The sequence below is a fragment of the Lasiosphaeria miniovina genome, assembly GCF_030549165.1.
Source record: "Lasiosphaeria miniovina strain SMH2392-1A chromosome Unknown B0T26scaffold_6, whole genome shotgun sequence".
Classification (NCBI taxonomy): Eukaryota; Fungi; Ascomycota; class Sordariomycetes; order Sordariales; family Lasiosphaeriaceae; genus Lasiosphaeria; species Lasiosphaeria miniovina.
The window spans coordinates 4,010,133-4,028,861 of NW_026848225.1; the positions used below are offsets into that span (position 1 = coordinate 4,010,133).

The 18,729-nt window shown below is 56.9% G+C and overlaps 6 protein-coding genes across 6 annotated transcripts; 1 reads left to right on the forward strand and 5 right to left on the reverse strand.

The window, feature by feature from the left end:
- Positions 1–2,131: 2,131 nt before the first annotated feature.
- On the reverse strand, positions 2,132–3,437 carry B0T26DRAFT_805687 (uncharacterized protein). The gene is made up of 2 exons (XM_060447161.1): positions 3,202–3,437; positions 2,132–3,092 (listed from the first exon to the last, which is right to left on the reverse strand). Exons 1-2 carry the CDS (start codon positions 3,283–3,285, stop codon positions 2,295–2,297), a joined length of 882 nt encoding a protein of 293 aa, XP_060293481.1. The 5' UTR covers positions 3,286–3,437; the 3' UTR covers positions 2,132–2,294.
- Positions 3,438–4,012: 575 nt separating this feature from the next.
- On the reverse strand, positions 4,013–6,109 carry B0T26DRAFT_652891 (uncharacterized protein; the record flags this gene model as incomplete). The annotated part of the gene is made up of 4 exons (XM_060438409.1): positions 4,013–4,618; positions 4,687–5,095; positions 5,162–5,257; positions 5,316–6,109. The coding sequence occupies 4 exons, from the start codon at positions 6,107–6,109 to the stop codon at positions 4,013–4,015; spliced, it is 1,905 nt and encodes a 634-aa protein (XP_060293482.1).
- Positions 6,110–8,254: 2,145 nt separating this feature from the next.
- Positions 8,255–10,783, reverse strand: B0T26DRAFT_787490 (arabinoxylan hydrolase). Its single transcript, XM_060446794.1, has 2 exons — positions 9,257–10,783; positions 8,255–9,199 (listed from the first exon to the last, which is right to left on the reverse strand). Exons 1-2 carry the CDS (start codon positions 10,363–10,365, stop codon positions 8,617–8,619), a joined length of 1,692 nt encoding a protein of 563 aa, XP_060293483.1. The 5' UTR covers positions 10,366–10,783; the 3' UTR covers positions 8,255–8,616.
- A 377-nt stretch (positions 10,784–11,160) lies between these two features.
- Positions 11,161–12,608, reverse strand: B0T26DRAFT_724282 (uncharacterized protein). Its single transcript, XM_060442672.1, has one exon. It carries the CDS (start codon positions 12,144–12,146, stop codon positions 11,202–11,204), a length of 945 nt encoding a protein of 314 aa, XP_060293484.1. The 5' UTR covers positions 12,147–12,608; the 3' UTR covers positions 11,161–11,201.
- A 681-nt stretch (positions 12,609–13,289) lies between these two features.
- B0T26DRAFT_724283 (ankyrin repeat-containing domain protein) lies at positions 13,290–15,953 on the reverse strand. Its single transcript, XM_060442673.1, has 5 exons — positions 15,066–15,953; positions 14,744–15,007; positions 14,140–14,681; positions 13,788–14,057; positions 13,290–13,731 (listed from the first exon to the last, which is right to left on the reverse strand). Exons 1-5 carry the CDS (start codon positions 15,500–15,502, stop codon positions 13,310–13,312), a joined length of 1,935 nt encoding a protein of 644 aa, XP_060293485.1. The 5' UTR covers positions 15,503–15,953; the 3' UTR covers positions 13,290–13,309.
- Positions 15,954–16,500: 547 nt separating this feature from the next.
- On the forward strand, positions 16,501–17,100 carry B0T26DRAFT_724287 (uncharacterized protein). Its single transcript, XM_060442674.1, has one exon. It carries the CDS (start codon positions 16,616–16,618, stop codon positions 16,850–16,852), a length of 237 nt encoding a protein of 78 aa, XP_060293486.1. The 5' UTR covers positions 16,501–16,615; the 3' UTR covers positions 16,853–17,100.
- The last annotated feature ends 1,629 nt before the right edge of the window (positions 17,101–18,729 follow it).

Sequence of the window (18,729 nt, forward strand, 5' to 3'; positions counted from 1 at the left end):
GCCAATCTATATTCTTCAGCCACTGGGCCAGCTCAATACAAGATCCGGCCATTGGCCACTTTGCACAAAAAAAAAAGGGGTTCAAAAAGCGCGCCGCGACCGCGGCTTTAGCTTCACCCCGGACTTTCAGGCTCAGTAAGCAGCCAGTCAACAGCGTTCCCTGTTGGAATGACAAGGTCATCCGTGCTAGTCACTATAGTAACCGCTACGAAAGGGTGGGGTGGTGGTGTTGATCGTATTCTTCTATGCCTACGAAAAGGATTACGAACTATGGGGACACGAAGGCGCTCAATCAGGGACACCGCAGTCACGTGTTGCACCACGTGTTTGGCAGGTGCGGCCCGTGCACTGACCTGATTCCCCCACTGTTTTACCAGCTAGGCCAATCACAGCCCTGCATTCGCATAAGCTTGATTAAGTCGCATAACCCTGAGTGAGCCGCGTAATCCTGATTGATCGGTAATTCCTGCACTCCCGGCCGCCAGATCCAGAGTACTTGGTGCACAAACAACTTCGGTTATTTCTGTCCGGGCCTTCGATTCAATCATCTAATTAGGCTGGGCTGTCAAAATATTCGCAATTGATGACAGAATCTCTTATGGTGGATGGGCTCGACGTTATTTAATACGTATTTACCACCGCCATGAATGGCCGTCACGGATCAGTCCGGATCCCGGGAAGGAGGATTTGGAGACGAGCATATATTTAGCCCCGTAGATCCTACCGGAGAGTGGGTCTCACCATGGCACAGATGTTCAACGTAAGTGTGTAAACAAGCTTTTGTTCACCTCCTGTCAAGGCGTTGTCGGTGATGTGGAGCGGTCTGGCAAGTTCAGTCAACAGGGCCACTCTCAACACCACAAGTAACATCACTACTCTGTGCAATGGGCCCCGCTTGTACGCATGCACCCGACTGTATGCAGCTTAGGCCATTTTGGCTTGTTGGCCAACGGCCAGCTCAACACCCTGATTAACACCAAATTTAACGACTTTGCCTGGGCTGGAGCAATGCGCGCATAGAGGTTGGCAACAAAATTCTACCTATGGAGATCTGCATCCAAAAAGCTCCGGTTTTACCGCTAAAAAGAGGTGTCTTTGATAACGGTTGTCAGAGTGGTGGGAGTTGGTGCGCCGCGTATTCCTGTGATGTTGGGCTTCTTGAGTGGATCAAAGGACCAGGCTGCCATCCTTTGACTGGAATTAGCTCGGTTGTCTCTTAGGCTAGACTCCTCATCTAAGGTTGCACCTTCCGACCATGTGGGTGCGTACTATCCTGGAAAAGCACGCGCCGATGCCATGCATAAGGTGGTGAAATTGTGAGATCGGTGGCTGATTGCAGGAACTGGAAAGGTTTATACCTTCCGAGTTCCGACCTACACGTGTAGAGAAACAACACCCGCGATTTACACGGACAGCCGATAAAATACCATTACCTCTTACTTACGGGGGTTTAACACAGCAAGGATACCTGTAATTTTAAGTGGTGTAAAGGCTAGGTGGTTATGTAAGGGACTCACTCTACCCACCTAAATACTCCATGTCAAATCTTGATGTCTTGGAGACTGAAATATAAGGTAGAATTAAGCGGTATGGACACGTTATAAAACTATTATTACTGGGCTTGATTCTGTGTAGTGGATGTTCCCCACGCCCAACTCCGACGAGCGCCGCACCTTGAATCTATTTTGGTATTTTGCTTGGAGTTACTTCGTGTACTCTAACGATGTCGATGTACATGCATTTGTTAGCTAAACACTACCTTAGGAGGTATCTAGGTTCATTCGAAATTTAGTCGCCAAGTCGCACAGTGTTGTGCAATGTCTATAAGCAGCGAGGTTAAAATGAATGCCTTCCAGATTGCAACGCGAGTGAACAAAACCAAATATAAATTCTCGTCCTATGTTCGGAAGAAGAAGAATAATGCGATATACAGATTAAATTTGGTTACGAAAAAAGCCAATACCCGGCGTGAAGAAGAATAATAGCTACCAGCGTGACGGGGGATGGCGGATATCAGCGCCCCAGACACCTCGATATTAGGTAGATTAACGAAACTATAATGGACGAAGCGAGGCCCGCATGAGCAATATTTGCGTATCAATTGGGCCACAAAAAGTAATACCATAAAATACGCGATTTAGGGGTCCCTCGGTTGCTCTGTTACCACCGCAAGCCGCTGGCAATGCCTTCCTCCAAGTCTCGCGCATATTCCGAGCGCCAGAACCTTGATGATTATTAATGAAGAGACTAAGCAAGTTGGCTAGGAAAGCTGGGCGACGGCAACGAATGGAACATCACATCCCGGGGCGAGCCCTAGTACGTCCCATCCGGTCCATCATGCTCCTGAGCCTGGCATCGCTGGCGCTGACGAGACCGCGCACCCACACCCAGTTACCGGCGCCTTCCTTGCCCTCCCCAGCCCCGAGGGCCTTGAACCGCGCGTTGCCGAGCATGGCGGGCTTGGAGTCGGTGTAGAGCGTCTCCCAGTGGCCGGGCTGGGCCTCGAAGGTCTCGTGGAAGGTGGCGATGTGGTGGTTGCCGGCGGCGCGGAAGGCGTCGAGGAAGACCCAGCCGGCGCGGTGGGCGTCGCCGCGGGCGAAGCGCTGCAGGCCGTCGAGTGAGCGGAAGTAGACAACAACCAGCATGGCGTTGTGCGTGTCGCGCGCCGTCTCGACCCACTGCGACACGCCCAACACGCCGTACTCGCCGGCGCGTCGCGTCAGCTCCTCCTCCATGGCCGCGAAGAGCCCGCCGACCTCGCGCCCGCCCGGGCACGCCACGCTGAGCGGGTGGTTGAAGGCGACGCCAAGGTGGAACACGACGACGCGCTGTTCCGACGGCGTGTGCGAGAAGTTTCCCGTGTAGATGGACGGGAACTGCGCCGTCGTGCGCCCCACCACCACGCCTTTCATCAGCGGGTTGCTGCCGCCGCGCGTTAGGCATTGTAGGAGCGTCTCGAAGGCGGCGTGGAAGGCTAGGACTAGTGCGGGGAGCATGGCGATGCAGAGCGGCAGGACAGCCACCAGGGCGAGCTGGCAGAGGGCGCCGATCACGAGCAGAGTGCGCAGCTTGAAGCCATCTTTGATGAATGACTGTGACAGGAGATGTGTTAGCAGGCGAGCGAAATTAAATTTCTTTCTATTTTGTGCCCCGATTGGACATGTGTTATTGGGGCGTTGCAGTACTGGTTGGCGTCCTGACCTGCTTCGTTCTTCGGTGTTCGAGCACCGACGGAGGTGGGTCCGATTGGGGAGGGAAAATTCCTTGAAATGGTGTTCTCTCCATTGCGCTGTGCCTGACAACGGCGGGCTGGCGATGGTGGTTTGGAGGTGCCTGTCGAGGTCGGGTTTCTGGTATCACGGTTGGTCAGTTCAGAAGCGAGGCGCGGGGCAAGGAAGGAGCTTGTGGCGATTGACTTGGTCGTGCGAACATCTTGTTCCTGTGCCTGTGCCTGTACTTGTGCCTGTGCCTGTGCCTGTGCCTGTGCCTGTGCCTGTGCCTGTGCCTGTGCCTGTGCCTGTGCCTGTGCCTGCGCCTGGTAATTAGAACAATTACCTGTCGAGTGTGGCAACATCAGGCAGGCGCGTTGCACGGCAGTGCGGGCAGCGTGGACCTGCCATCTGAACAGCGATGGCGCGAGTGCTGAGATATGGACATCAGGTGCTCCTTCCTTCTGCCATCTAGCCGTCTTTAAGCCAGTCGGACGGTCGCGAGGAAATTGGCGCATTCCCCCAACATAGAGAAGGTCTTTTCTTTTACCATGAAATTCCCCGATAGTTTCAAAAACAAGAACAAAGTTCAATTCGTCGTGCTTCATCATAGACTCTTTCTCGAGTTCTCAATACATATCCAAGGACTGATCACCGGGTATAATATCCCCCTTTACCTGCGTCTGGACGCCATGACAAGGACCGTACCGTTTAACCAAAACCAATTCCTAGGTCTAATTTGGAACCACCCCACACACCGACAACAAAAGAGACAAAACAGACACGCCAAACCACCCTGGAAGTTAGAACCCGCCGCGGACACCAGGGACAATGCCCATCAACTTCCACTGGCCGGGATTGCCAACAAACTGATAATGCCACATATCGCCATTGAAGTCCTCAATCACAGAGTCCAAGATTCCGCGGAAACTACCCTGCACCAAGCTCCACACGTGCTTGATGTGGCCATTACCATAAGTCCTTATCTGAGTCCACGGGCCGCGGGCGCCGGCGACGGGCGGGCTGGACGCAATGTTGGAGTTGATGCGCTGCCAGTGCTGGACGTAGCCGTTGACAACAACAACGAGCTGGAAGCCGCCGGGCGAGCGCTCGTCAGTAGTCCCCCAATAATCCTGGATCATGACGGGCGGCGTCGCGCGGGACACGCCCGACCCAAACACCTCGCCCGCCCTCCACGCGTGGCTGGCGCCGATGGCGTTGCTCCGCCAGAACAGCTGCAGCTGTCCAGTGTTGAGCACGGCGACCACATACAGGTTGCCCCGGCTATTGCTGTCGTAGATGTTCAGTCCGACGTTGGACTGAACCAGCGACGGTCCCGACGCGAAGATGCCGCTGGCCGCGATTTGGCTGCCCCACGACCAGAGGCCTGTCTTGGCGTCGCGGATCAGCTGCGATGGGTCAGCAACGACTTTGTGGTGTCATGGTCGAGTGGAGACTGGAGGAGAAAAAAACTGACCTCTTGCAAAGCCCCCGTCGACGTGCGGGCGACGACGCAGAACGATGAGTCGTCCATCTGCACAAAGCCCGGGTATCCCCTGAGGGTGAGGCCGGCGAATCTCGGAGACGTAGTATAGTACCAGTAGTGGACGTTCTGCGAATAGTGCCACGTCTCGAGGGTGCCCTCCGTGCTGACGTAGACGACCTCGTAGTCGCGGTTGAACGACGTGCCCGTGATAACGGGCTGCCCGAACACCGTCGACCCGAAGATCGGCTTGCCGGACGTGGTGTTGAGCTCGAACACGGGCTGCACCACCGCCCACTTGTTCGGCGCCTCGCCCTGCCGGTACACGTGCGTGAAGCCGCCCGTCGCGTTGGACCGCACCATCTCGTAGTTGCGGTGTGTGGCACCGTTGCCGGACTCGTATCTGCATTGGAGTGTAAGTCATTTCTGCACGGCTGGTGCTTGCGAGTGGGGTCTGATAACTACTGACAGGATGCCGTTGTGGTGCTTCTTCTTGGCCCACGGGTCGGGGCTCAGGTTGGAGATGCCCAGCTTGGGCCCGTCGTCGATTCGTGCTGAACCGTACCTGCACAGACGATTAGCCGTCGGGAATTGTTGGGCAAGGAACACCGGGAGATGCATACGCAAAGTACCCGTATCCGCCGTTGCCGAAGCCCGTCCCCCACGAGTTCTTGAAGATCCAGCCGCCGGCATTGTCGTCGTAGCCCACGATGAGCACGCAGTGCCCGCCCGTCGAGTTGGTCACGCCGTCCCACTTGTACGGCGAGCTGCCCTTGAAGCCCCACGAGAAAAAGTCGGGGTAGAAGGTGAAGCACGCGGCGAGGGGCCCGACATTATTAAGCCAGCGCTTCTGGTCGTCGACGCTGGCGACCCACGTGTACGCGGGCAAGCGGACAGAACGGCCGGCGCGGTCGCCGCAGGGGAAGTAGAAGCGGTCGGTGCCGATGTAGGGGTAGCAGTGCGGGTCGGAGATGCCCTTGTCGTCCTTGATGGCCCAGTCGAGGGCGCCGCTGGGCCCCCCGGCCATGGCGCAGTTGACGCCGATCATGTCATGCAGGTCCGCCTCGGACGACTTGCTCCACGCGCCGTGCTCGATGCGGTTCTGCATCTCCACCAGCGCCACCGCCGCGAACACCCAGCACGCCCCGCACCCGCCCTGGTCTTGTGTTGATGTTGTCCACTGCCACCCCCACCGCCCGCGCCAGTCGACCGACTTGGGGTTCCCGCGCTTCTCGATCGGCAGATGGAAGTCCTTGATGTGCGACACTGGTGTGCGCTTGCGGAATGCCGCTGGGCTGCCGCCCGTCGCGTTGACCGTCTGGTTTAGTGTCGAGTTGAACGTCGAGTTGGAGACGTGAATGCTGGGCGGCGGCGGCGGGATGCCCTGGTCGGGCACCACGACGGTCGACCAGTCCATGCTCGTGAAGGTCTGCGTCATGGTCAGGGGCTTGATGGTGCCGCCCAGACCTCTGGTCGTGTACGTGGGCGAGATGGTGTGGCCGGGGGTAAAGCTCAGTGTCGCGGAGGGCGTGCGCGTGATGCATTTTTTCGTCTTGCTCGGCTCGTTGGTGGCGGCGATGCCGCCCGCGAAGGCAAGCAATGCCCCGACTTTGGTCCACAACATGATGGATTCGAGAGTTAAAGGCTAGCCGTGGTTTCTGTCGAGTGCCAAGAGCCAAGGACTTTGGCGGAACCCAAGACGATGGCACTCTGACAGAAGACTGGTTGGGAAGACGAATTATATCTCCATTTTCCATCTGTTTCTCCGTCTTTGTTCTTCACTACCAACTTCTTCTCCTCGAGCCCCACCCGTCACGAATGGCCTCAGCCGCTGGCAGTGCAGAAAGCTCCGCAAAGTTGAGTGCAAGAGCCGAGCATGTCCATCGGAGTACGTCTGCATGTTTGCTCTCTCCGCTGCCGGCCCAGGACTCTGGACTGCGTGGCGGCGGGGGATGACAGCCGCTTCGTCCAGGCGGTGGCAGTTCGCGATCAGTTGTTCGTGTCATTCTCCAGCAGCACCGTCTAGTGACAGCCATCTTGTAAGTCCGATGGCCACGGTCAGGGTGATGTGTGCTTTATTTTTAGACTGCACAGTCTTGGAGAACATGGCAACCCAATCAGGTAATCGCGGAACTTGCCAGTAGCGCGCCAGTCAACCTTGTACAGCCTGCCCGTGGGGAGGCTGTGGGGGCTGCCAGCTGGTGTTTTGTCCTGTGTCAGAAGTGAGGCCCGACGGCTGAGGAGGTTGGTGGCGTCCAAGGCAGCCAATGGGCTGCAGAGTTCGACGCGAGAGCTGGCTGTGCAACGCGTGACACTTGGCAGTCGGGCGCTGGACAGCCAAGGAAGGCGGTGACAAACAAAGGGAAAATAGCAGTGCCGATGCATTCGTTATGCGGAATTAACAGGCTTGAACGCTTATTTAGCTGCTATGAAGTGAAGTAAATTCAAGGAGCTGCAGCGCAGGTGTTTCACGCTCAAATACCTGATGCGGCTGAGACCAGTTGTCCGACATTTTCGACTCGATGCACACATGACGCGACTGCAGAGTTGTTCATGAGGGCCAACCGATTGTTGAGTGTTGTCGAGTGTTGGTGGTAATGATGGGCTATGAATGATAATATGGGGTTGTTGAAGTCATTGTTTCTAATTCCCCTATTCGTAATGTTTTCGGACGAATGAAATTTTTCCCGTAATTAGAACCTTGGAAGTCCATCGTTCTTGATGAGCGATCGAGACCAATATCACCCTACGATGAGTTTCTTCCTTTGTAATTTGAAGGCGATTATTTTACCTGAGGTAGTTCCCTGAAGCCTTTTGGTGTAGGACGGTCTGTTCATCTGAGGACAAAGTCATATAATTATTAATTACGAAGACGAATATGACGCGCACCCAGCGGGATGGATGAGAAAACACATCTTCGGGTTTCGGAAAAGCATATGCCTAGTGCTTCCCGACACACGCGCCATGGCCTAGAGTGCAGGAGACTGTCCGGCCGCTACTTGTCTCCCGGTGGGTATTCCTAGGGAGCATCGGAAAAAGGTTCCCCGGGATGCCCGCTCGTCATGGTTCGTGAGAAGCTGCAGTATTCCTGCATGTTTAATAGATTTCTTCCTGATTTCCAGCCGGCCTTGCCCTGACGAGCGTGCCGACCTGGAAAGGTTTATGCCCAAGGCTGCGCGCCCCTGGGGCGCCGCACCCGATGTCAAAGAATTCGGGAAGCTCCTCAAGAACCATGCCAATTTCAAGGAGTTCTTCTCCGGGGAATTACAGGTAAACCCGGAGTGGGTGGAAGAGGTCGTCTTAGATCCGAAACGAAGCGAGTCGAGTTTCTGATCTGGAATTACATACGAGCCAAGGCTCTACGCCGAGCGACTAAAGGGGTAAACCCTTTAGTCTCTAGATAGATAGCATTCCGAGCCCTGACGAGTACCGGATTTGATAGACCGGTAGGCTACGCTGTTGAACCCCGAAATCAAGAGTAATCACGACTTCTTAACTACACTGAACACGAAAAAGTATGCCAATCAAAATAACGTAATCATAATGAAGGAATGATTATTAACTGGAATAAGGGTTGAGAAGGGGGAGAAAGGAACCCAAACAAAGGAAGCTCTAGTCCCGGTCTTGGGCTCCTAGGGACCACCGGTAGCTTACGCGGTGAGTTGCCCAGCTCGCTAAACTAGGTCGAATAGTGGCCTCGGCTCTCTCAAGTTTTGTTGGCGTGGTACGTAATTCTATGTGAACTAGAAGAATACTGTGACGGCTGGCCAGCTTCCGTTCACACGATTCTGTGGTAGGGCCAGCTAGTGCGACTGACCATCACCCCAACGGATTCTGTTATCATACCGGCATAGAATAAATATATAATCACAACCCCGAATGTATCCCACAAACCCAAATATGCACACTCTAATCACCCTTCCGTCACTGGCTCATAGTAAAGCTCTTGACAGTAACCTCACCTCCAAGCGCGCGGGTAGCATGATTGAACACACCAAACCGGTACCCAGAAAAGAACTGCCACGAATTACTCATCGCCACCGCCGGGCCCAGGCGCGCAAAACTCTTCCCGCCATCCACGCTATACGCAAACGTAGCCGTGCGTTCGGTACTCGTCCCAAACGCAGGCGTCACATCAGCGTCAACGCGCAGCCACACGTCGCCCAGCACATCCGCCGCCAACGCGGGCCCCGTGGCCACGACCGTCCCCGCGGACGCCGTCGCCCATGTGCCCTGCGCCAGCGTCAGGTTGCTGACGACGACGAGCCGCGCCGCACTGCTGTTCTTGTCGTCAACCCACACGCCAATATAGGCCGCGCGGTCGCGGAAGAGGACGGCGCCGGCGCGGTCCCCGGCGCGCATCCCCCGCGCGTCGAGCCGGAACGTGCCGGCGGCCTTGGGGCCTAGGATGCGCTGCGTCACCGTGTTGCGCGCCGCGAACAGGTCCGTCGTCACGGAAGCCGTCTGCAGCACCAGCCCGCCTCCCTTGTTGCCGCTGCCGCTGCCACTGCCACTGCCACTGCCACTGCCACTGGTGTTATTGCTACTCCCGGCGAGCCCCCACCTGGCGTCATCCGGATTATGGTTCCACTCCCAGGCGTGGCTCAGCGCGGATCCCTCAAACGCGTCCGTGCCGAGCGGCGACGGCACTGCTTTCGCCCAGCTACTGTTCACGACCGGAAGCGGGTACGTGGCCCCCCAGCGATCCGCAGAATCCGTGACGAGCTGCGGCCAGCCGTCGGGCGTCCAGGTCAGCGGCGCGACGACGGGGATGCGGCCGCCGGGGTACGCGTCGAGGAACGCGACGTAGTACCACTTCCCGTCGACCGTGTCGACGATGGAGCCCTGGTGCGCGTAGCCAGCGCTGCTCAATGGCCCGGCGATGCTCGACACTAGCGGCTTCGGCGCGAGGCGGTACGGGCCGAACGGGCCGGTAGTGGACTTGAGCACGTACTCGGCGGCCGCGGGGCGCGTGACGAGGATATAGTACGTCCCGTTGATCTTGTACATGCGCGAGCCCTCGACGGTGAAGGCCGCGGCGTAGACCTCCTGCGACTTGACCTCGGCCAGGCCGTCGGCGGATAGCTGCGCGACGCGGATGCGCGTGTTGCCGTAGGCCACGTACAGCGTCTCGGCGGCGTCATCGTCGACCAGCAGCCCGGCGTCGTAGTAGCACGAGGCGAGCGGTGGAGTATGGCTGGTCCAGTTCCAGTTGGCGTTAGCCACAGCACCGCGGTTGCGGCCGGCGGCGGTGCCCGCGGCCGTCCAGATGTACGTGCGGCTGCTCTCGACGCAGCCTAGCCAGTGGAACGTGTCGGTCGACGCGCGGTACCGCAGGCTCGACGCCCAGATGCCCTTGACGTAGGCTTGGGACGAGGGCCCGAGGTCGTACTTGGCGCCAAAGTTGAGCCGCGGGACGCTGTGCGTCACGGGCTCCCAGCTGACCAGGTCGTACGACCGCAGCACGGGCGCGCCGGGCGAGTAGGCAAAGGTCGAGGATGAGTAATAGAAGACGTCGCCTACGCGGAACACGTCCAGGTCCGGGTAGTCTTGCCAGAGCACGGGGTTGGAAAAGGTTGCGGCTTGGGGAGCCGGTGAAGTGTTGACGTCGTGGCAGGTGGCTACGGCAGCGAGGCAGCTCGCAGCCAGCGCCGCGGCGTTCTTGGCCCTCATCTTAGGCGAGGGTGATTTTCAGTCTCGTCTGAGAATGTGGTCGATGATTCGGAGAATGTGGTCGACGATTCGGAGAATGTCGTCAATTTTATGAACCCATTAGCCCGGGCAAGTGTTAATAGTTGAACAGCAGGAAGATATTCCCATGACCAGGCCCTGAGTAGCCAAGTTGCACAGATAATCCCACCATATAAATGCACACGAATCAGTGAAAATTGACAAGCCACCATTGGTGGCAATGTTTTGCTTGCTTCTCCCGTCTCGCGGCTGATCATGTTCGAGGAAGCTCCCTCCGCACGCCGTATTGTTGTACCGAAGCGGCGGCGCTCCTCAGGCCAAACCGGGTATTAACCCGCCTGATAACCCCGAATAGATTAAAAGTCTGCAAGCGCGCCAATCCCGTGTTGCACCAGCTCCCTTGTCTGTGTTGTGGAACCCACACTCACAACCAACAACACAACCTCATTGGGCATCACGTCGGGTTACCTCGTCGTTCGTTTGCTTGGAGTCGCGCGAGAGGAGCGAAGTAACTCGAGCTGTTTGCCAAGATGTTACAACCATACTAGTGACATTTATGTTTTGATCAAATACACGCAAAGCCCGAAGCCCAGGCCGGTAAAGTGCAATTCTATCCAAGGTATGCCAGGGTACCACCAAGGCAACGCACCGCATTCGAAACACGCGATAAATCATGTTTTCGGAGCGCTCTGGTCGTGGCTCGTGCGCCACAGCCTCTTTTCCTCGCGCAGGCTGCGGCGAACCCACAGGACCGTGGTGACGGTCCATACGATGGTGAAGACAAACGGGCTTCCCCAGCCTAGACAGCGCACAGACTGTTAGCATGACGACAAGAAAGGGGCCGACAGCCCAAGAGAAAGACAAGACGCACCGACGCCGTAGGCAACCTCTTGCGGCACCGTCCAGACGACGGCCAAGGTGCCGACGCCATCGACAAGCGCGCCGACTCCCCAGAACCAGTTCTGCTGGGCAATCATTTTGCGGAACGCCGAACTGGCCTCGTAGCGCGCTGAAAGAGCCTTGCGGTACGACAGGCCGGCGGCGCCGTCGACGGCGACAATGTCCTCGACGAGGGTGTAGACGAGGGGCGGGGTGCGGGCGCCCTTGGGGACGGAGCTAATACGACACGGGGCGGGGACGGCGCGGGCGCTCATGACGCCAGTCGCAATGAGCTGCAGGCCGAGCTGGATGAAGAACAGCGGGACGGGCATGGCGAGCGGGCGCACCAGCGGCTCGTGGGGGATGGACGCGCCGATCAGGATGCCCGTCATGATGGTGTAGCCGCACGACAGCGTCATGTGGGTGAAGTCGAACCTCCAGCGGCCGCCGCCGACGGGCCGGTACTCGTCGCGCGGCAAGATGAGCTTCCAGCAGCGCAGCGCGAACTCGATGCCCGTCACTAACCCAAAAAAGGACGTGATGATGGCAAAGATGATGCCGTGGCGCAGCGTCGTCGAGAACCACAGCCCGTAGAACAGCGCGATCGGCAGCAGGCTCGACTCGACCACCAGCAGCCCCGTCACGACGAACAGCTTCGTCTTGTAGTCCCACAGGTTGTAGTTGAGGCGCGGCAGCCCGTGCGCCTCGGGCAGGTCCGGCACCGGCCCCGTCAGCGTCCCCGACGTCACCGACATGTCTCGCAAGATTGCGCCCTTGGGCTCGTCGGTGCTGCCGGCGGAGCCGTTGGCCGTGTCTGGGGGCGCGCTCGTGTTTCCATTTCCGTGCTGCGGTGTTGTGCGAGTGTCAGCCGTCGTGTCGGCCATTCTACGTGTTGCCAGTTTTGTGTTTAATTCGGTTGTGTTCCGCGGGTGGGGGTTCTAGGTTGCGATTGAGATTGAGTGCGGGCAAGAGCGAGGGCGGCCACTCGATCGTGAAAAGGCATTAGCTGCTCTAGGGCAAGGGAAAGTCGGGACGGTGGTGGCAAAAATGCACGGAAATAGTGAGGCACTGCATTGTGGACTGTTCCTGCTTACTGAGTGCCGGTCCGTGTGAATTGGGTTCAGGTTAGACAGGCACGCTCAGCGGGTTGCGCTGCGGAAAGTGCCAGCAAACTGAACACAAAACAGTAAACGCGGGAGACTTGGATTGGCAATGACAGAATGCGGATGCTGTGCTCGACAAAAGCCAGGGCTAGTGCTCCTCAATGACGTTGAGAAGCGCCCCTTCCAGCGCTGCCACTGGGGCGCCAGGCGATCGGCGGTCTCGGCGGCGTCCTGGCGTGCGTCAGACCCATGATGTCATGGCCTGATGCGACTCGACCGAAGACCCCAACTGCCGATACCGAGGGGCTGCTGGTGGGGTTGTTGGATATTTGCATATCAACCCTAACCCTGTGCGCATTTCTCCTCTTCGCTAAACAGCAAAGGCAGTTCAAGAAGCAATGTGCAACACCTCTCTCCATCTCAGCTCATGCAGAATGACCGATTATGGAATTTGGGACAGAGATAAACGGCGGAATTTTTTTCTTTTTTTCCGTCTTTTTGTTATTGGTTTCTTCAAAGTAACAGGTGGTGTTCGTCCGTTGACCCCCTGACAAAATACCGGAGAATTTGACTTCAGACGTTGTGTTAGTGGAACGGCAAGAGTCTAAGGATATCGGCTGCCTGAACTCGGCAACAAGGCAAGGCACTTGAATGCAGGAACGACAAGGACTGAACAATCTTGAGCTATCATACTCGCTGTCTAAGCCACCTTCCGATGGACGTGCGCAACAGGGCGTTTCCCGGCTTCCCACTTGAAGGTGGCCTCGATCGCACTGCAAACTCGTCTTTTTTAGCACACATTTAACCTAATCCCCCTAACCTGATCCCCCTCACCTGAACCTAAAAACTCACCCCTCATCATCCCCTGCCCTTGACGCCTTGACGCCTGAACCTAAAAACTCACCCCTCACCATCCCCTGCCCTTGACGCCTGAGCCTAAAAACTCACCCCTTATCATCCCCCGCCCTTGACGCCTCAACCACCTCCCTCGTCTTCTCCCCCAAGAACCTCGCCATGTCCCCATTCCCATACGCCACCGCCACATCAGCTGGCGTCAGGCCCCTAGCATCTCGCGCCAGCAGATCCGCGCCGCGCGCGACGAGGGTGCGCGCGACGTCGGCGCGGTTCTGATACGCGGCGGCGTGCAGCAGCGTCCAGCGGCCGTCGGCCTCGCACACGATTCCCAGGTCGCCGCCCCCGCGGTCCAGCATGTGCTGCAGCAGCGCGTCGTTGCCGCACACGACCGACCAGTACAGCGCGCTGTGCCCCGTGTGGTTCTTGTGGTTGACGTGCGACCCGAAGTCGACGAGCAGCTTGGCGGAGTCCAGGTACTGGCTGGCGCAGAGGCCGATCAGCGCGATGACGCCTGGAATTTGTCAGAGATGGTTACGGCATGGTAATTATAGGGGGGGTAAAGCTTACCGTCCGACGGGTACTCCCAGTTCGGATCTGCGCCGGCTTCGAGCAGCAGCAGCAGCATTTTCGGGTCGGTCATGGCCCGTGCGGCCGTTGCGATGGGCGTGATGCCCGAGACGAGCATCGGGAACAGCGGCCGGTGCCAGGCAATTTCTTCGCGCAGGCGGTCGTGGGTTTCTGGCGGCAGGTAGTCGTTCTTGTCGGCGCCGTGCTCGAGGAGCAGCTTGACCGTCGACTGCCGCTTGAGGATGATGGCGTGGTGGATCGGCGAGATTCCTGCGCAAAGACGAAATATCGTCAGCCGGTGTTGAGATGGCAGGGGAGGAAAGCAGGGGAGGAAATCAAAAGGGTTTCTCACCGCACGCATCTCGAGTACTTGGGTCGAACCCGCCCTCGAGCAAGAGACGCAGCGACGTGTCGTCCTCGCGTCCAATCACCTCATGCAATAAGTGCGGTGTTCCCTCCGGCACGTCGAGGCGCTCGCGCAGCGCAGCCAGGAAGTCTTTGAACCCTGGGATCCCTTCCCCGTCCCTGACAGCGTCGAGCAGTGCGGGGAGCAGCTTCTCGACGGCACAGCCCTTGCGCAGCAGTAGCGCCGCCACGGCGTACGACTCGCTGCTCAGGGCGACCCTCATGGGCGCCCGAGACTTTTGGTCTGTGGCGTCGACTTCGGCGCCGTGCTCGAGAAGCACCTCGGCCGTGGCCACGTCGTCGTAGATGGCGCAGAAGTGCAGCGCCGTGCGCCCGTCGTGCAGCCGCGCCGACGGCTCGGCTCCGAGCGATATCAGCGCCCGCGCCTGCTGTGCGTTGCCTGCCTGTGCGGCTTGCACGAGCGACGGTGTCTCCTCGGCGACCATCTCGCTGGCTGAGGCCAGCGTCACGCTGTCGCCATCTGGGGGGCTGGAGGCTGGTCAGCCCGTCGACTCAAATAGTTACCGGTACAGCACAAGATCTATGCTCACTCTTCCTGCATCACCACCGTTGGAGGCGCCAGGCTGGTTGTGTTGTGGTATTGCTCGAGGTATTTCCGCATCGGCAGGCCAGCGTCGGTTGCGTCAGACACCGACGCCCGCCGGCCTCCAAACGCCGACACGCTCTCCAGGTCGTCCTGCAGCCGGCGGTGGAACTTGCGCGCGTTCTCGGCGCTCTCGAACAGGTACGCCAGCCTGTCCATGCCGCGGCTCATCTCGTCTCTGATCTCCTGCTGGCCCTTGCCCACCAAGTGCCTGCGCCTGTCATGAGCCAACTCTGCGTATTACCGGGGAGATGTAGTCCGCCACTCACCCGTTCAGCACGCTGACGGACACGTCGAGCATAGCTCGCGAGTTCCGCAGTCTCTCCTTGAACTTGGTGATCTCGCCCTTGCGGAAGTACCAGTATGTCGAGTTGAAGAAGCGGCGCGGGCTCCTGCGCCCGCTGCCCTTGGCCAGGAACGAGCTCAGGCGGTCCTTGATGTCGCGCATGACCTCCTGGCAGCGGTCGAGGCAGTCCTCGACGGTGGCCTCGAGCGGCTTGTCCTCGGGCCGCAGCGGGTTGCGCAGCGAGAGGTCGTGCGCCGAGTGCAGCAGCGACGACAGGTGTTCCAGCTCGAACCGCAGGTCGACGATCTCTTGGGGCGCGTCCCTCACGTCGGATACCAGTGTGATGACCTCTCGTGTCAGCTTGGCTGTGAAGGCCAGCACGCCCGTGACGCTCGCGGCGATGGATAGTGGGTCGGCCATTGTGGTTTCGCGTTGGTTTGGTGATCGATTGATTAGATGAATGAAACAATCATGACGCTGAACCTATCTGATTGCGGTATTATCAAGATATCTTCATTTTATCTTGAGTTTTGGTCGGTGCAAAGTGCTAGCATGGCAAGGAAATGGGGCAAAACGTGCAGTCGGCGGCCGCCTATGCCTTGTGGCAGAGGGGACATAGCGTGGGCAAGGATGCAGGCGGCTGCCTAATAAAGGGCCTGAACGCCCAAGTCGTGGCCGCAGCAAACGGCAGCATAAAATTCCGGCCCATCAGTGCGGTGATAAGAGGGCTAGAACGAGAAGAGGCAAGACGAGATGCGCGCCGCTCTTATTGGCCGGGTCGGACTCGGTTGTTGCTGATCCTCATGCTGCTAGTTTGATGGAATGCATGCACGACCATTTTGCGTGTGAATGGGGTTACCTTAGATGGCTTGTGGGTTGCCTTATATGGCTTGTGTCGTTGCAATTAGAAACATGACAATTTATAAGGTAAATGTTTAATTACGACAGTTGCTTGAAGCTTGAAGTATAATAGCTTCGGTTTCTCTTACATCCCTCTTCACCTTCATTATTTTTACGCAATTAGTGAATACATTACTAGGAAATAATTAGTTGATTGACGCTCCGTTAAAGTGACGGCTTGTTTTATTGTTCCGTTACCCTAGTTTCAATTTAATATCTACTTCTTGTTCCTGTCTTTGAGACCTTTTCGACAAAGCAACCGAAGAAGACCGAGTTCGGATTTGGTGTTTCTGTGCGGCTGAGCATAGGCCGGATTCAGCTGTGGCAGGCAGTGGAAGTGGGTGAGAAGCTGGAAGGGCTGTGCCTCAACTTTTTCGAGGACCGGTTAGTCCAGGACCGCAGTGTCGCAGCCCGATCTCGGCGACAGGGAGACATCGGCCATCCCCACATATGTTGGGCATGGTCAGTCACGTCAGGCTCCTGCCGACCGGGTTGAGGAACTCCATTTTACCTTCCACCCTCGACCCCTGTATCTCACCTTGCCCAAGCCACGAGCACCCAATACTTCAGATCGAGTCAAGAGGCGAAGAGAAGCCTTTTCGGAAGTGGATCAACTGTGAACCAAACCTCGCCATGGCAGCCCCAGCCGACGTTTCGAGGCACATTTGGCGTCTTGTCCACCTGCCTCTAACACTTGGTCTTTGCGTATGGTCAGCCATTCACCTCAACCGCGAATCTGAGTGGGTGCGATGGCACCAGGATACGTGGGTGCGGATTAACATTGAGCCAGCATGGAAGGGAACGGAATTAGCGAGGCCAGAGCTTTTTCGCAAATTCCATGGTTCTCGAAAAATAAGGAAACCAAAATAGGGTGACAACATGGATAGCGTCGGCAGTCACATTTTCTTTCCTGTCGTATCATCGGGACCTGGTTCTAGGAGGTGGGCTGTCGGGCTTGGTAAAGAGAAGGCCTCTCCTGAGCCAACCACGGAAAACGGGGGATCTTACTGCTACAATCGGAAGGAAGGGAACTCAAATCCTAGTAAGTGCTGGGACTTTATCAGATCTAACGATGAGCGTGCGCAGCCCACGGGACCGGCGCCGCAATTAGTGTCTCGCCGAAGTCCACGACAAAACAGCTGAATGTCCCCCAGAGTTTCAACGCCTTGAATTTCCTTCATCCACTTCTGACGAATTTCACGGTGTATTCCTTGCTCACCTTGCTAGCCAGCCTGATGGCGGCAATGCCAAGGCCCTGAGAGCAACTATAACTGTTGACCTCCATGAAACCGATTTGCGAGGCCGGAAGTTGTTGTCTTCACTCGCCCAGTCACGCATTCTGGAAACTGTTCCTTCCGATCGTGTTTCGAACCGTGTTCGCAACTTTCCGAGTGTCAATGGCATTCGGCAAGCTCGAGCACTTTTCATTGGGCTCGCGGTTACCGGATTTGCGTACGGGGGCTTGCATTGCCTCGCCTGGAACGCTCCTTTCGCCACCACATTAGAAATTCTATTATGGCGCATCTCTAGTCTCCCTATCATGTTAACTTTTGTTTTGGTCTTGATGCTCTACGCTTGGGAGTTGTCGCCGCCCATTTGGTGAGATTATGAGGCATCCCTAGGCCAAATGCGGCCATTTATGGAACTATGGATAGACCCATTGGAATCGTTGATAGATGGCCTTCGCTCTCCGTGGAAAGAATTGGGCAACTGGCTGGTCAAGATCCCGTTAGCAGTCTTGATAACATTTCTCCCAGAGCGACATACGACGGGGTCTTCGAAATGGGGGGTGGCGCGCCGGTTACGCCGTCTTCTCTTATACCCTTACTTAGCGTATAGGTATTGCCGCCCCCTACGAAGTCGTGGAGTTTGCCTGTTATCCCTATTGAAATTTCCGACCGTCTCTCTAAATTGGTTGGGCTCTAGGATTATATCGTCAGGAATTTCCTACGTATTCGTACGAGTACTGGTTTTGCTGCTGCTCTTCCTAACCCCCCTATAATAAACTTTACATGGCGCATTCGGAAGAGATGCTGCCGCTGGAGACGTTAGCTTCCCGGCCCTGGCTGAGGTCATATTAAAGTTTTGGGTTGATTAGTAGGTCAGGAACCGGGATTCCGGACGCTGTAAAATATTTGGTGTGAATTGTACAGTCTTCTGCTGAGCCGCAGAATCCACGTTCAGTTCCTAGTTGCGTGTGTGGCAATGAGACACACGTTGCTGAGCACGTCGCTCCCTGGTTGCAATGCAGTGGCCGCGTCTCCCCTATCTTTTTCAGCTTTACCAGCTGAAGAACCTGAACTACGGCAGCAGCATAGGTCTGTACTCACATCCGACAAATCCACAGGTATCACCTTTCTCTCCTGCCTCCTGTGAGCAATTCCCCGCGGGGACCATACTCATGAAGGCCCCGGAGGTGCGGAAATGGGAAGTGGAAAAGGAAGAATGAAAAGAACAGGCGCTGTAGCATTTCCCTTTCCCCAAAAAAAAGATTAGAAGACCATTTTATCCACCGTTGTAACACCCTTTCAATAGAATTTACTGGGGTCAAAACACCATGACTCGGCATTTCATAAAGGTTTCTCGTCGCCCTCATCCACGCCACCGGAAAGATTATATCGTTATTGCGATTGACTTCAAGCCCTCAATATGCACAGCCCATGCTGGAATTGCCGATTCAATCGGCCTGGCGGCGGTGGAGGAGGCAGAAACAGACTGCCCGTCCTTGGTTGACACTCTGGCTGCCA